We start from the raw sequence: 15,875 nt of genomic DNA on the forward strand, positions 1-15,875 counted from the left end.
TCCTGGCCTTCTGTAGGATGCCACAAGAGAAAGGCTGCTCCTCCCCAGCCAAAATTAATTCCTGCAATTTTGAGAACTCCAATATATGAAGCTTTCTTAGCATAGACAGAGTACTTTAATGCTCCAGATTCAACTGCACTGACATGGTAATTTTAAGCAAATCTTGCATTACATAAAAAGTGTTGAGCCAGTGCTGGATCCCTGTGAACATCAAAGAAATTTAAATTTAGGTCTGAGGAACTCCAGAATTATATTTAAGTAAAAGGGAAGAGGATCACCACTGTTGAAAATTCAGGACTGATTTGCCAAGGATCTGCCCATTTGCTGCAAAGCCAGGCAACAGTGCATGGTGTGCAAATTCACACTTCCAAATGAGGCTTTCAATTTTATTTGGAACATTTTAGTCTCTTAATGGGGAGAGAGGAAGGCAATTTAATCAAACAACTTATTGAGAAATCAGAGCTCTTTCTGATTAAGATACATCCATTGAAATTTTTTCTCACAAAGAAACAAACTCAAAGGGTACATACCAAGTCTGACCACCATTTTGCAAGTTACATTTACTCTCAAGAAAACTCTGTGTGAGGACTTTATTTCTTTTCAGCTGCAGTGGTGATAAAGCCCATCTTTTAAAAGGCTTTTTTTATTGCTCTTTGGCAGCAGAGCACTCAGTATTGGCTGGATCAGTAACAGCCCTGGCTTTAAGTGATATGTGTTCTGCTCCCAAAGACAATGTCATCTTGCAAGAGAAGACGCAAAAAAGAGGAGAAAGAGTGAATCACTTCTCAATTGATTTGTTGTGGATTTAAAAGTCTACCAACTTTGCTGCTCCTACCTTCAGATTCCAGTTGTTTCAGCTGCTGAGAAGTGTGGAGGAAGTATGCCCTTAACAGAATAAAGGCTGCTATCACAGGCACTGATGCCAGGAAGATGTAGGGTTCTAATATTGAGACTACTGTTATAGCGCCAATCACAATCAGTATTAACTGTAGAATGAAAGAAAAATACTATTGATAAAGTAAACTTGTCATTTTATAGACTAGAGATTGGTGATGAATCTCCTTCCTATGGCAACTACATATTGTTTCAACAAACATAAAGTGCTAACCTAAGAAGATTTGCAGCTGAGAACATACCTCCATGAAAAGATAATGAATAACTTGGACCATATCCATAACCTGTTGCAATAAGCTGCTAGTTTTTCTAATAGATGGAAAAGTGTTTTCTATAGTACAGTCTGTATTGCAGGCTTCTAAAATATGAAGCCACACAAAAGCAATGGCACTCACTCTCCACTTAAAATATAAGAATGACACTTGCAATATCTGCAGCCACCGACCAAACCTACCAGTGCTGTCCTTGTCTGGACTAGGTGTGCAAGACTGTCAGGAGCTAAGTGACAGCCTCCTGCAGGTTCTGGGCAAAGCAGTCTTGCTGAGGATCAGAAAAAGAGGGAAGTTGCACTTCTTTGGTCAAGGGACTGTAACTCATGCATGAAACTAACACGACTGCTTGTCCTGATCAGAAGACAGGAAATAAATTGTACAAAAATCTGTGGTATGACAAATCAGCAGTTTCAGGAGAAATAAAAAGGTGTTTAAAGGTGTCAGATGATAAAAGGAACAAAATTGTTTCAGAGTTAATCTATTTTAACCTACTAGAGACTACTACCATTTTAAGATCTCATTCTCACTAGCTCCAGCCAGATTTAGCTAAATCTGGTCTTAATCTTTACTCTAGAAGAGTCTTAAGCAGATAGACTGCTTTTTTCTAGTGTCTAAATCTAATCAAGTATACCAGTGTACATAGAATAGCAAAGTTCTGCTTTGTATCAGGGTGTTACTTCTAACACTAAACAACTACTTCAAGCTGCAAACTTACCAGCATAAACCAACTGCAAATGGACAATTTGGGGCAAAATTATGAACATTGCATTGAAACATCACTGCAAATGACCAGTCAACAAAGAAACAGATGAAAACAAAACTTATTTCACATTAGGAAGGAACCTGCAGTGGGTGCTTTTGCTACTACATCCACATAAATTCAAGGCAGGATTTAAATTCCCAGTATTCCAAGTTAGAGGTCATTCATGAGCAGGTAAGCATGTTCTAAGTTTCCTATAACATTTTTTTTCATCAGAAATCTGAGCAATGCAATAGCAGCATCACATTATATGAAAAAAATTACATTACAGTTGAACTAGCTAAAGGAGGAATAGCTTTGAACTGAAATAGAGCAGGTTTAGATTAGGTATTAGGAAGAAATTCTTTACTATGAGGGTGGTGAGGCATTGGAACGGGTTGCCCAGAGAAGGTGTGGATGCCCCACTCCTGGAAGTGTTCAAGGCCGGGTTGAAAGGGGCTCTGAGAAACCTGATCTCATGGAAAGTGTCTTTGCCTTTGAAGAGGGTTTGGAACTAGATGATCTTTAATGTCCCTTCCAGCCCAAACAATTTTATGATCCTGTGAGCTCTTTCACTATTTTCCTCATTTCTCTTAAAGGAATGGTGATATATGTGGGTTACACTTGTGCAGGCTGTTTAGCACTGGTCTGCAGCAATACAAGAATGGATTTGTGTTTACTCATTACTTCAGACTGCAGAAATTAGTAACACTTGTATCTCTCTCTAATTGTTAAGAAGCAAATGAGCTATTCAAGTGATATTGAGCCAAGTTATACAGTTCTCACATTACTTGAGGATACAGTCACTTAGTGACTGTTAAAATTCCCATTTCTGTCATTTACTCGAATTTTGTAAAGGTCACCATGATGTCATACTGTTCTAACTGCTGATCCCACAGTCATTTCACTAAAAAGTTGAATATGAAAATCTGTGTTATCTCATAAACTCCAAAGTAAGCCTAAAGTCAGACAGAAGATGATATTTTCTCTAAAAAGGCAGAAGCAAAAATCTAAACCACAAGACAACTGTATTGGCATACAGTTGAGGAATGGCAGCAGAGGGCTCATGCAGCACAGTTCAGTGCCTCAGATGCTGAGCTTTCAGCCCTGGGACAGAGGCCAGACGGGAGACATGTCCCACTGTTTCCCAGTTTGGAAAATGCAGATGGTAGTAGACAAAGCAACTCAGCAAATGTTCAGGGTGGCAATGACTACAACAGCCAGTTTGATTAACCAACAGGAGTTTATCATTTAGGGGAAACCAGTCCTGATCACAGGCATGAATGTTCAGTGAGTTCACTATGAACTTTTGGGTGAGACATATTAAACCTTAGGGACAAACATATGTGCTATCAGCATCTCACAGGAAGGATCTTCAAGAAATGAGGACTGGCTGATAGAACTGGGTTTAACCTTAAGACAAGGGTTAGGGGGATCTCATCACTTTGTATGACTATATACTGGTATTCATTATACTTATATAGGTTATAATTGATTCCATATATACAGTTTTTTATTATTTATATAATTTAAAATATATTCTATTTATATAAATAATAGTAGGTATTTCTTGTGGACCATATGTGCTTGAACCAAATTCTTTTAAAAGGCACACAGTGGGAAGATAAGAGGCAATGGGCACAAGCTAAAATGCACAAAATTCCATTTAAACATAAGAAAAAGCACTTTTAGCATGGGGAACGTCAAATACTGGAATGTGTTAGTCAGAGTTATACAAAACTCAGCTTGGCCTTGAGCAACCTTCTCTAGCTGAACCTGTTTTGAACAGAGGGGTTGGAGGGGTTCCAGGTTCTAGGTCCACATATCCCTTCCACACTCTGTGGCTCTTCAACAATCATCAGAAGGGAAAAGTCCTGTCTATAACTTCTCTGTATCTTTCAGAGGAATCTTTGTTCCTTAGCAGAGTTCATGGAAGTCTGAATCTATGGAGGACCAGAAGAAATTGGTTGTGAAGGAATAACTGTTAAAATTATTCAAGACAATGAGTAGGTTCAATGATATTCAGCAGAAGAACCTGGAAAGACAGGGCAGCTTATCATGCATGTCTAGAAGCCTCTGCAGCTGAGACTGAGGAGAGAGAGGTGAATCTGTGGGACAATAGGGTATAGCTAAACCTCTGCAAGGCATCAGAATAGAAAAGCCAAATATTGGGATTTTCCTTATTCTTGAAAACATGAAAAACTAGGCAGCTTCTTGTAGAAAGTTTGAAATGTAGAGACAGACTAATTAACATGCTTCTGGAATAACACCCCCATGGCAGATCCAAAATATCTGAAACAAAACGGTCATATCAAAAAAGACAGTAGTGACTGCTGTTCACACTGAAGATTGCACTGTTGATTCAGAGAGTCCCAATGTCCATGTTTGCTCATTCAGCAAGTCCTCATGACATCAGCAGGACATGAAGTAAAGCTTTAATATACTTGAACCTCTTCATGTCAAGCTGCACGGGCCCCTCTGAAGTCATGAGTCAAAGTTATCAATTCCTTACAAAGATATAGAGAAAGAAATTCTGTCTTTATCAGATAATCATGTTGGTAGGGACTATAAAGCACGCAAATTCACAGATGGAGACAGGCAATCTGTACAGCAGAGTGTTTGGGTTGATTAGGTTGGACCTGTATATCACCTTAATAATTTTGAGAGGAACAGGAGCACCAGGAAAGATTTTCTTCTGTTTTTAAAATGTTTTGGGAACAAGTTCTCTCGAAGGAAAAGCTGACATTTCCATAGAAGACAAAGGAACAGAAAAGTCAAGAATATATTCAACAGAAGAGAAATAAACTAAGAGTGATGCTAGCAAACTGGGAGCAGAAGAGCTTAAGGAGGGGAAGTTATGAAAGTGACTGAATACAATAAAAGAATAGCATTAAAAAAACAGTTAACTTTACCCAAGATAACAGAAAAAACTAAGGAATGCCCTTTATGACTTACAGTTGAATCTGGGCAGCAGCAGGGATACTTGTCCTGTAGGGGTCTGCAGGGCAAAAATATTTCTGAGCCCAAGTAGTAAGAGTGGTTTGCATAAACAGTGGAGGTAAGTACACACAGAGGCAAGCACTCCAAATGAAGCAATACAGTGTAGGATAAGCAGCTACATAGATACATAGATTGAAAAAAAAATCATATGATTTCCTTTGCAAGATGTAAAGCTGAAATATCATATTGCTATAAGACAGCAAAAGTTACAACTTTTATTCTACAAACCTGAATGAAGTCAAATACTGTAAGTGGAAGTATGTCATCCAGTACGGCCGTATCTTTTGAGAATCTGTTAAGCATACCACCTATGGATTAAGGAAAAAAAAAGTCAAACATTTTAGTACCCCCCCCAAAATCCCACATTTACTACTTTAACAAAAGTTACAACTTTTCTGAATGCAAAATATTAAATACAAGATTTTTTTTTTTTTAGTATAAGCAATTCCATGACAGTTTAGTGGAGCTACAGTTTCTGTCTCCCTGGAAGAATTCAGCTGCTCAACTTCTGTTTCAGCTCTTGGGGAAAAAAAAACCAGGAAAATGTAATGTAAAAAAAGAAACAACTAAAAAGGGCAGAAATAGAGGCACAAAGCATAAGGTACCCCTTATTCAGCAGGCCCTCATGATACACAGGTAATTTGCACATCAGCATTTGCCTGGGTTTGTAACCTGTTTCTTAATTTTTGAGTAGAATTACTGTATTAAAGATTATGTAACAACAAAGTTAAGAATATAAGGGAAAATTAAAGAAAAGCTCATTGTTGTGTCATCATTTAGCAGTGTCTCCTGTGATCTAGTACTTATCAGTAAGAAACACATGATATAGGAATTTCATGTTAAATCGGAGATGGAACTTGTTGCACCAGTTATATAATGAGCTTTATATCAACTCCCAAGTTTGAATATGCATACCATCATTCACACTAACTGATGTTTTATGCCATTTTAGTAGGACTATTCATGAAAAAAGCCCTATTTATCATCCACATCTGATTCCTTGTCACTCATGACATAGCTGACAATATGTTTTCTATTGCAGTTTTTGACAAAGTCTATTCTTTAGAAGTTATTCTACTTTTATTGCCTAGAACAGTTAATGGTTTATTTTCTCCAAATTTCTTTCTTACAGGGTGATATTTGAGAATCAGAATTGACAACTGAAATATGTCACACTTAAGTGCAATCAAGTTTCATTAAAAGATTCATAAATTACCTTATGTGGCAAACTTCTAACATTCCACTTGACTGAAAATGTAAATGGAAGGTAACACTGTCCTTTATCAGAATGAAAACCATTAAATTGAAATTAAATGCATAAGTGAGTCAATCACCTCCCAGTTCAGTTACCTGCTTTCCAGGAGTTGAAGGCTGACATAGGTGCATGAAGAACTGCATGCACCATCTTCTGATGAAGAGTTTTAGACACTGTTATAAGTGTATGCACAAGGGGCAAACCTCTGAAGATTCCCATGGCAAGCAGAGTATCTGCCACACCCACATAGATGTAAATGATGTAGTAGCTGCTAGTGTCAGTGACAATCACAGGAGGCTTGTCAGAGGTGCTGTTTTCTGACTGGGTTGAATTTGCCTTCAAAGCTGTGCTGTGTGATGGAAATGACAAATAAATGCATTACTGGGAATTGTGTGCTCTTTTATTTGCTAAACAAAACCAAACAGTACTACAGTGTCCATTTGCTTTAAAACCATGCTAATGGCTATAGATATTTCCAGTCATTTTTAAAATATTGTCATGAACATAAAAAATATAAATTATTAATTGCTCTGGTAGTCTCTTGCAAATCTGCTGCCTATTTAATCACTGACACACCTAACCTAATCCAGGAAAATACACCCACTTGTTTTAAACAGAAAAATTAGTTTGAGTCTTAAAAAAACTGAATTACTACAGAAGTAAAATTCTTTAGGTATACCATAAAAATCAAAGCCCTTAGTGACGATGGAAATTGAAATCAACATAAATCACTCCACCTCCAGTGAAACCTATGTCACCATATGCTTCTATACTCACACACACTCATTGCTGCAGGACAAAAACAGGGATTAAAAGCATTAACCCAGGAAAAGCCACTGGCTTTTCTGCTGCTCAGTACATTTTAACCTACAACTGCTGATCCTATAACTTCTGGGAATTCTTCATAGATGAGCTGTAGAAATTTTACAAATGGGGGTCTTACAGAAACTGCTCCCTTGAAATGTTCCTAAGCAAGTCTTACCAGACCTCTGAATCATGGTATACTGAAGATAATCAGGTCCCTTGATCCCCAGAGTGAGCTGACCCAGGAAAATCTTACATACACTGTTGTGTACTCAATAACAAGGCATAAACCATTCAACTGTTAGCACTTAAAGAAGTACCAGATACCACCTACACAACGTATTTAAATCATCCATCTATGAACCATTTTGTTGATTATAAGGTAGTGACTATCCACATAGAATTCTGGCAGAATTTATTCATTCTTTACAGAAAAAAATAATATAAGGGTTACCCCAGTTTCTCAAAAAATTATCTCCACTACTTACTTTTGAAGAAACCATACCCCACCAAGAGAAGCAGCTACCTGTGACCAAAGAAAAGAGTGTCAGATTTTGGTTTATCACTTTATGTAATCTTTCTCTTGTATCTTTTTTCATTGACTTTATACCTGTTTTTAGAGGGAGCATAACAAATGGGTGGAAGTCAAACCTACTTAAAGCAAAAACCTTGTAATATCTGCTTCTCTCTCCACGGAAACAATTTAGTGCATCCCACCAGGGAAGCTACATTTAGACTTGTATTACAATCAGGCTCTCAAGTGCCCCAGAGATTCTGGAATTCTAGAAATTCTTGTGTTCTATTTTACCATACTATTAACAAAGGCTTGCTAATGTCTTCCTACAATAACTGTATGCCTTTTAAGTTTTAAATATTAATATTGTTTATGACCCTGGAAGAGTAAGTCTCTTAGTATCTTCAAAGGCATCTATTCAAATATGAATGTCATACCTTTAACATTATTATTTTTGCATTGTTCTTCTTGCTAGCTGATATCTACATTTGGTATATTCATTTGACTGATATTGTTTTGCTGCTTTAGGTTTTACATAATTTTCCACATAATCTATTGTAATATTTTTTAAATGTAGGATTAAACCCTATTTATTGTGAGATGGTTCGGTGCTCAACAAGAATTTAGTCTGTAATATATTCTTGTCTGTCTACCAAGATACTGGAGATCTTAATCTAGTCTATTAGATTTTAGTTTGCTCTGTTCCTGACTATGATAATTTTTCTAAGGGTTGAAACAGTTTTTACATTTTCTTCCCATACATTTTTATGTCACTGTGATAATACCCCAACTGATACACATAACTGAAGTCTTCTCTATGGCAGCCACCAACTTCTGCAGGTCTTACTCAAGATTGACCATGATGGTCCTGAATTTAAGTATTTGTAAGAATCAGGCTTCTTTCCAAATAATATTTTTACATCTCCCAACAGAATTCTGTTCTCATCTTGACTCCTCACAACAGAGGAGTTTTTTCAGCTGTGAAGATGATGCTAGGTAATATTGTCACAGAATAGTTTCACAAAGCCTTTCTCTGCTCTTCTTGCAGTTCAGCAGCCCTAGTCTCTGGGTATTACATCCATGAGACACAGTTTTGAGCTGCTTAAGTGGGCTACACAACGCACACCACACAAACCTAGGAAATAGGTACAGTTGATGCCCTATTTATGGTGACTGTGTGAACTCACCTTGGAATCTGCAACAATCCATTCCAAAGCAATCCATTCAAATCTAAAATATCATTTCTAGAATTTTCAAAGTAGTCCCACACAGATCTGAACCACCAGTTTCAATTTATTTGGATGTTCATCACTAGCCTGTCTTCATTATCTCAAGTTGGAAGGGTACAAACTGTTAGCACAGGACACACAGACACTTGGAATGGTATTTCAGCTCACACACAGAGGTTTGCTCAAGACTGGGCTGCAGCTGGGTATTTTCCAGCCCATTCATTTAGCAATTATAGTCACACTGGAAACTTTAAATTGTATGGAAACATTCTTTGTCATAAGATTTATTTTTTTTTCAGTTACAAGATGAGGTTTTTAAAACCATTTAAAAATATTTAGTCTAAAATAAAAGCAAAAATGTGTAATAAGCATTTAGAAATATATGCTGAATATACAGGAATAAATCTGATATATCTTAAAATTTAAATTTCCTTTGCCTCTAAAGCTCACCTTCAGCTTTGCTGTTCTTTACACAGCCATTTTCCACAACCATGAAAACAAAACTTACAAGAAGAGCTATGCCTCTAAGTACAGCCTTGCTGATGGAGTTCGTTTAAAAGTTAAGATGTTAAACTAGATTTAAGCTCCAGGATTTATTCCTGGTCCAAGAGAAGTAACTTAAATCACCTGCAATATATCATTAGTGTAAATTCAGAATACAGATCAGATCAGTCACATCTTTCTCCAGCTATTATGATACTAGAAGTTTGAATCTCACCACAGAATTGCTAAAAACCCTTTGCTGACAATCAGCCAGAAAATAATCCTAGATTCCTAATGGATTCTTCTCTTTATTCAGTTCATGTTGAAAAATACCGAGAATTGGCACAGTATTTTGTAAGTTGACATATGAATACAGTCTCATTGATTTCTCCCTATGAAACTTCTTCCTTCATTTTAAAAAATACTTGATTTAGGATATCTACTATAGAAGAGAACATTAAGAGGTTCTATAATCTTAAAGTTTTTCTAAATTGAGAGACAAGACAAAAAGCAGGAAATTTCTGATATATGAAAAACAGTCAAATGTCTTCAAAGAGCCAGATGTTCTTCAGTATTTGTTCTGGTGTTTTACACCATGCTTGGAAAAAGTCTTCTCTGCATGCTGCAGGAACACCCCTTCCATCTTTCACTGCCACCACAGGCACTCAGCACTCTGCCTTACTCACCACTCTTCTTTCACTAGGAGCAAAGCTAGTAACTCATTTTCAAAGCAATTTTCCAGAATTTATCTATGTGGTCATCAAAAAAAAAAAAAGGCAATTATTGTTGTTAACTGCCTAAGGCTATTCAAAGGTAATTTTTAATGAAAAATGGAAGATTATTCACCTGTGAACAAAAGACTTGCATAGGGTAATAATTCTTATTTGTGGTACCACATAGAGAAAATAACCTGGATAATTTGAGAAGATGGGTCTTCTGCTGCTGTGCACTAACCACTAACTTTGATGAAGAAGTGTTCATCTAAGCAGTAGAAAAGTCCCTACAATTTAATTTAGCAGCAGTTTTCAATAAGTGATACATACAAGAGCTTATGTCTTGATGCTTTATCCATTTTCACAAAGAACAGTTTGAACAAACATCATATGTTGCAACATGACACCAAGCACAGATTTTCTTACCTCAACTAAGAAGACAGTCACACATAAAATCAGAACAAAAATCAAGTTTTTGTGGATAGTAACGTATCTGAAATAGGTATTCCATGTAGTAACAGTACCCATGCTTTCAGCATCATCACTGAAGCACTCCTGTCAAAAAAACAGTAAAATAATAGTAAGAATGCTAATAACATCTCTGTATGAGAATTTCTGACACAAGAATGCTATCATTCTTTCTGCTAAGTCACTGCAAATAATTGAGCTGAAGCATTAAATTGGCTGATAATGGCTAGAGAGGAAGGTACTGACCGGTTGAGTCACCTTTGATATAAAAACACAATCAAGAGATTATTTGAAATTTTCAGACAACAATGACAGAAGCTGAGATTTGTCTAGCACTACCAGAATCAGAAACTATTAATCAATAGCTATTTTCTTTCAATGGAGAATTATTATTGTCATTTTAGAGTAAATTTGTAAGCACTTTGAGCTTTTATTTTTTCCTTTGAGTTCAAAAGGAAAAAGGGGCAGTGCTTCAGCAAATATTGAATTTAAATTTTCCTTGGACATCTGTTTCCTCCTAGGAAACTTCCCCAGAAAATTTTCCTATCCTGAGAAAATCAGCTGTCTGTTTTGAAAATGAAAGTCATCCATCATGACTAATTGAAACAATCAGAAAAAAAGAAACTTTGGTCCAGTTTTTGGTATAAAAACCAACCTTCTGGGGTTTTTTGCACATCCATAAAACCAGAGTAAAATCAGACTTCCTCCTCCATTCATTATTTGCATCAGGACACAAGAACTAAGCAGTCTGACAAACTTATCAAATTTGATCAAATTCCAGTTTTAAAAACTGTGCTAGTACTTCAAATGTATTTTATTTTTCCTATGGCCCTTTAATGTTTCAAAGGTGAATTTTACCTAAATGCTTTAAAACAATGTTTTTTCAAGTTATGGTTTCAAATATTATTTTATCCTAAGTAATCTGAAAGGTAAAGTGCAAGAGATGTAAATTCTGTATTGAAATTCCCTACACTTAGCACTGAAAAATGAATGAAAAAATAAGGCAATATAATTTTTGAGGATTTCAATGATTTTGAGATGATACTTGAGTTTAAAAATTTTCACAGGTATTCAAAACACATATTCTGCAGAGAAATGCTGCATTAGGAAGGAAATATTCCAGCAGAGAAATAGATGAGGAGTATAATACACTAAACCATCACCATAACCAAACCCAAGGTGAATTCAAATCAACACACACCTTCAAATCCTCTTCACTGATTTCATCAGTTATGTCCAGGACGCTGTCTCGAGACACGCGCCTGGTGTAGATATCCATCTCAGAAGACAGGTTCGTCTGAGGCACCATGGACATTTTCCGAAAGGTTGTGCTTCCCTTCTTGGCGAAGTTTGGTCCGTAGTTGACAGAGGTGCTCGTCATGAGGCTGAGCACTGACTGCCTCCTGCGCCCCTGCAGCAGATGGTCAGCCTTGAGCATCCCACTCCTCAGCAGAGCCACGTCCCCCTGCTCCACGTCGGGCACCAGTGAGACCCTCCTCTCCAGCGGGTCACCTGTGCCCATCCTCTATCCCATTGACCTGCACCCCGTTCTTCTGCACTACTGAGAACTTCCTATTTGCATTAAGGGGGTTAATAATCACAGAGTTCTTCCTCTTGTCGTTCAAATCTGATTTTTGTTTAAAAGATTGCTTCTTTATTTCATTGCGCGATCCCATGCCTTCTCCTTCAATGGAAAATCGTCGGAGAGTCTCAGTAAGGATTGAATTTCTTCTCTCTGCGCTGAACTGATCAAAAGAGTCAAATCCCATCAGCTCTGAGCTGAAGTCTGGCCGTTGACCCTGAAGTTCAGAAAATGTTCCATAGAAATAGCAGCTCCCTTCATGTAAGATTAATATTTTGTCAGCAATCTTTAAGTGTTCCAATTTTGAAGTAACCAAGATCCTCGTTTTATTTGCCATCAGCTTGCACACACAGCTGTAAAAGATGGAAGTGTGAACATTTAGACTTTTGTGTTCTCATGATTAAATGATGATTTATCCCTTTCACTTTCAATATGCTTTTACCTGCCCTGCTCCCAGTATGAGCAGTCTTGAGTGCTACCTTAGACTACAAGGGAGGTGGTAAAGCTGAGATGTGTAAAGAATGAGTACTTTATTGCAGGAACCAAAAAAGAGGTAAAATTTAATCATGTTTGGGTCAACCCAAAAAGCACACTTCATCATGAAGTATTTCTTTTCATCTTAGGGTTACTCAGATCTGTTGATATGAGACTTAGGAGTATTACTCAAATTTCAAAACTTCAAAATTACAGAGGCTGAAAAACTCATGGATGACAGTGATGGATGAATTCCTTACTGATTTCATCAAAAGGCCAAGCAAAAAGTCTCTGACTTGGGCCAAACTGCGCCAATCATCAGCAGGCAGTTTTAGGTGATTCAGTGTTCAGTGATTAGAAATACAGGTCAAAATATAGCTTTTTGTAAAAAATTATACTTACACAGCAGGTAATTGTTTTAAAGTGAAAGACGTGTCAGATGTAAAGCCACACGCACTGGGAGCACGAGATTACAGCAGGCTCAAGATGTTAAGGTGGAAGAGGGAGCAGTAATGCTCGCACTTGTTCCCCACACAGTGCGTTGTCCTACTACTAACAAAAAATACTCAAAAAAAAAAAATATAATACTACAACTTAATACTATGAGAAACCCTAAAAATGAACATCCTAATAGGCATAATTTTGATCACTTCAGTATTTTTGTATTGCTATTAAAAACTCTTCCTTTTACTTTGTGCTGCTCGGTGAGATTCTTAAATACTGTCTGTCAAAACATAAAATACCTTTCAAATATCTCTTTTTCTGTAAAAATGTCTAGGTGTCCAAAAGGAGAATCCAGGAGATACAAATCAGCATCTTTGTACACTGCCCTGAACAGAAAAAAATGGAAATGACATTAACTTTCACATCTCTTATAAATTTAAATAAATATAAATTAATAAGAATGCCTCAAATCTTTTAATTGATAGGCTTTCTACAGCATCCATATAGAGCTGAAGCTTAACATGAAATGTGTTTATAAGACATCTTTTAATTAAGCCTTTTTTTGCTGCAGATCACATTACAAACTAACTCAGTTTTCCATTAATTTTGGTGCAATGAAACAAAGCTGTCTTTTACACAGGTTACTCTGTGTAAAAAGAAATCTGTTTATGGCCTGAATCTGACAGTCCCCATCAATGCACATTGACCATTTCAATGGGAATTTAATGTCTACTGTAACATCTACTGCTGCCTGAGGGAATATTGCATATGTGTGAATAAACATGTGAAAAGACATGTCTCAGCACTTAGTTTCAAAGGTACTTAGAACAAAATGGTGAGTAAATAAAGGTGTATTAATGAGGCATTGTCTTGCAAACATCATTTGCTATGGGACAGTACAATTTTTGGGTTGAAGACATCAAACAGGACCTTAAGCTGTATGTACCTGGACATGGCTCACTGAGACCTAAAGCTCTGGTTAAGAGGGTTCTTTAAAAAAAATTTGAATAGAAGTTCAAAAAGACTCCGTGCCTTCCTCTGTGGGAATGAAAATCATTATGTGATATCAATCAGAGTATAATTAATAAAGAAATCCAGCCAGCTGCATTATGTATTTTTTAAAGCATGTTAATCAGTGTGAAAATATTTAACCACAGAGGAAAAGCCCTCAATATTAGCTCATTATGTTAATAAAACCAGCAACTTTATTGAAAAATCCTCCAACACAATGGACTTCACATTTTACATTTTTATGATGTAGTGGCTGCACAGCAACAAAAATTCACTCTGCTCTATATGCCTTTATCAGCAAGAAGTTTGCAGGGTTTTATTGATATAATTTGTGTGTTACACCTAGTAGCTACAAAGCTGCTGGCTTTAGGGTAGCAGGCCAGCAAGCTGACTCAAGTCCAGGACATGCACTGTTTTTTTCTCTTGGTCCGTCCTTTCCCCCAGTTGCAGGTGCAGGCAATGGAAGTGCTCTGTAAGAAAGGCTCATGCAATCTCCACCTTGTCATGATGGCTGGTTGATGTCACTTCCATCACAGATTCTCATTTCACTTGGCCTTGCACAGACTACACCAGGATAGGTTTATGCAGCCAGTCCAAGAACATAATGTCCAGTTTATCACCAGTTTATTACCTAGGTACAAACCAGGGCTGTAAACCTAAATTTACACCCCTAACTTCTCAGAGCTTTGTCTGCAATACACACACACCTTGTAGCACACTGAGCCTGGACTGGAGCCCAAACAAAATCTATGGCAGTCACATGTAATTGTTTTAAAAATTACTATTCTACAGCTGACAATAAATACCTAAGTTCTGTGAGCCTCCAGGAAACAAGTTGTGACCATACAAGAAGTGTCAGATGTGATTATCCATAACATCTAGGAAACAGTCCGTGTATATGTTAAATTTTAAATTAAAATCTTAGTGAGATTACATGCTTTGAAAGCTTTGCCTGATCTTCCCCTTCTCTTTCCTCTTACTGCATAAATCAGAACCACTCATATGCCTCTTCGTTCTCACAAACCACGCTGAAAGAGTCTCTATTTTAATGATCTCATCTTTTAGCCTCACTCAGATGTGCGCATCTTTCATGGGATGCCAGTACGGATCACTATAATGTGATTTTACTTCTACGCAGCGTTTCTGGGCATGGGAATCAACACAATTTGCACTTGGCACAGAAATAAATGGGGCCATTTACACATCAGAGCTGTCATTACTGGATTTCTCACAATAGCTAAGTGATTCTGCTGAAACACATAGCTAATTTATAAGACAAACACCTATGTTATTGTTCCGTAGACCTTCAGAATTACTTACTAACATTGGAAGGTCAAACAGACAAGGCAGTTATTCATACATACTAACTAGCCACTACTTTCTCCTTTTTTCTTTTTCTTATGACAGAGAGAAGCCCAAAGTGTTGGCACAAAATGTTTTGGAACATGGCTGCTTTTTTTTTCCTTCATTTACCTGCAGACAGGCAGTATGTCATTGATCAACATATAAAACACTTTGAAGAAATGTCATAGCAGGGAAAGGTCCTGGAATATTTATTTATATCTTTCTATGGGGTTCTTCAGTACATAAAAAGCTACACTTAAAGGTCAGAATTTCCAAAGACATCTTGCATCAGGGAGGGAAAGAATCATCTTACGCTAAGCCATAGCATTTGTCTGACATCAAACTTTTAAAATTCAGTAAATTAATATGCAGGTGCATCATAAACAAAATTGCATAGCAGAACACAGATTTCTGATAGTAAAATCACGTTCCTGGTATATCCGGAAGATATTTATTCAGCAGGACATAGTCCACGTGTATTTAAATGCTGAGTCATAATACATTCCATATCTGTGAAACAGTACACTACTTTAAGAGCAAAACACTCACCTTGCCAGTGAGATCCGCGCTCGTTGACCTCCACTCAGAATGATTCCACCTTCACCCAGCAGAGTATAATCTTTTTCTGGGAACTTGGAAATATCCTGTT

General features: G+C 37.0%; 1 protein-coding gene across 1 annotated transcript in view; it reads right to left on the bottom strand.

Annotated features, from left to right (window-relative positions):
• CFTR (CF transmembrane conductance regulator) overlaps positions 1 to 15,875 on the bottom strand; it is an 88,018-nt gene that overhangs the window by 27,477 nt on the left and 44,666 nt on the right. Inside the window, 9 exon segments of the mRNA XM_036400189.2 lie at positions 836 to 986; positions 5,134 to 5,213; positions 6,256 to 6,509; positions 7,453 to 7,490; positions 10,330 to 10,458; positions 11,573 to 11,884; positions 11,886 to 12,306; positions 13,171 to 13,257; positions 15,776 to 15,870. Coding sequence (XP_036256082.2) covers positions 836 to 986; positions 5,134 to 5,213; positions 6,256 to 6,509; positions 7,453 to 7,490; positions 10,330 to 10,458; positions 11,573 to 11,884; positions 11,886 to 12,306; positions 13,171 to 13,257; positions 15,776 to 15,870 — 1,567 coding nt within the window.

Source organism: Molothrus ater, chromosome 5 (assembly GCF_012460135.2).
Source record: "Molothrus ater isolate BHLD 08-10-18 breed brown headed cowbird chromosome 5, BPBGC_Mater_1.1, whole genome shotgun sequence".
Lineage (NCBI taxonomy): Eukaryota > Metazoa > Chordata > Aves > Passeriformes > Icteridae > Molothrus > Molothrus ater.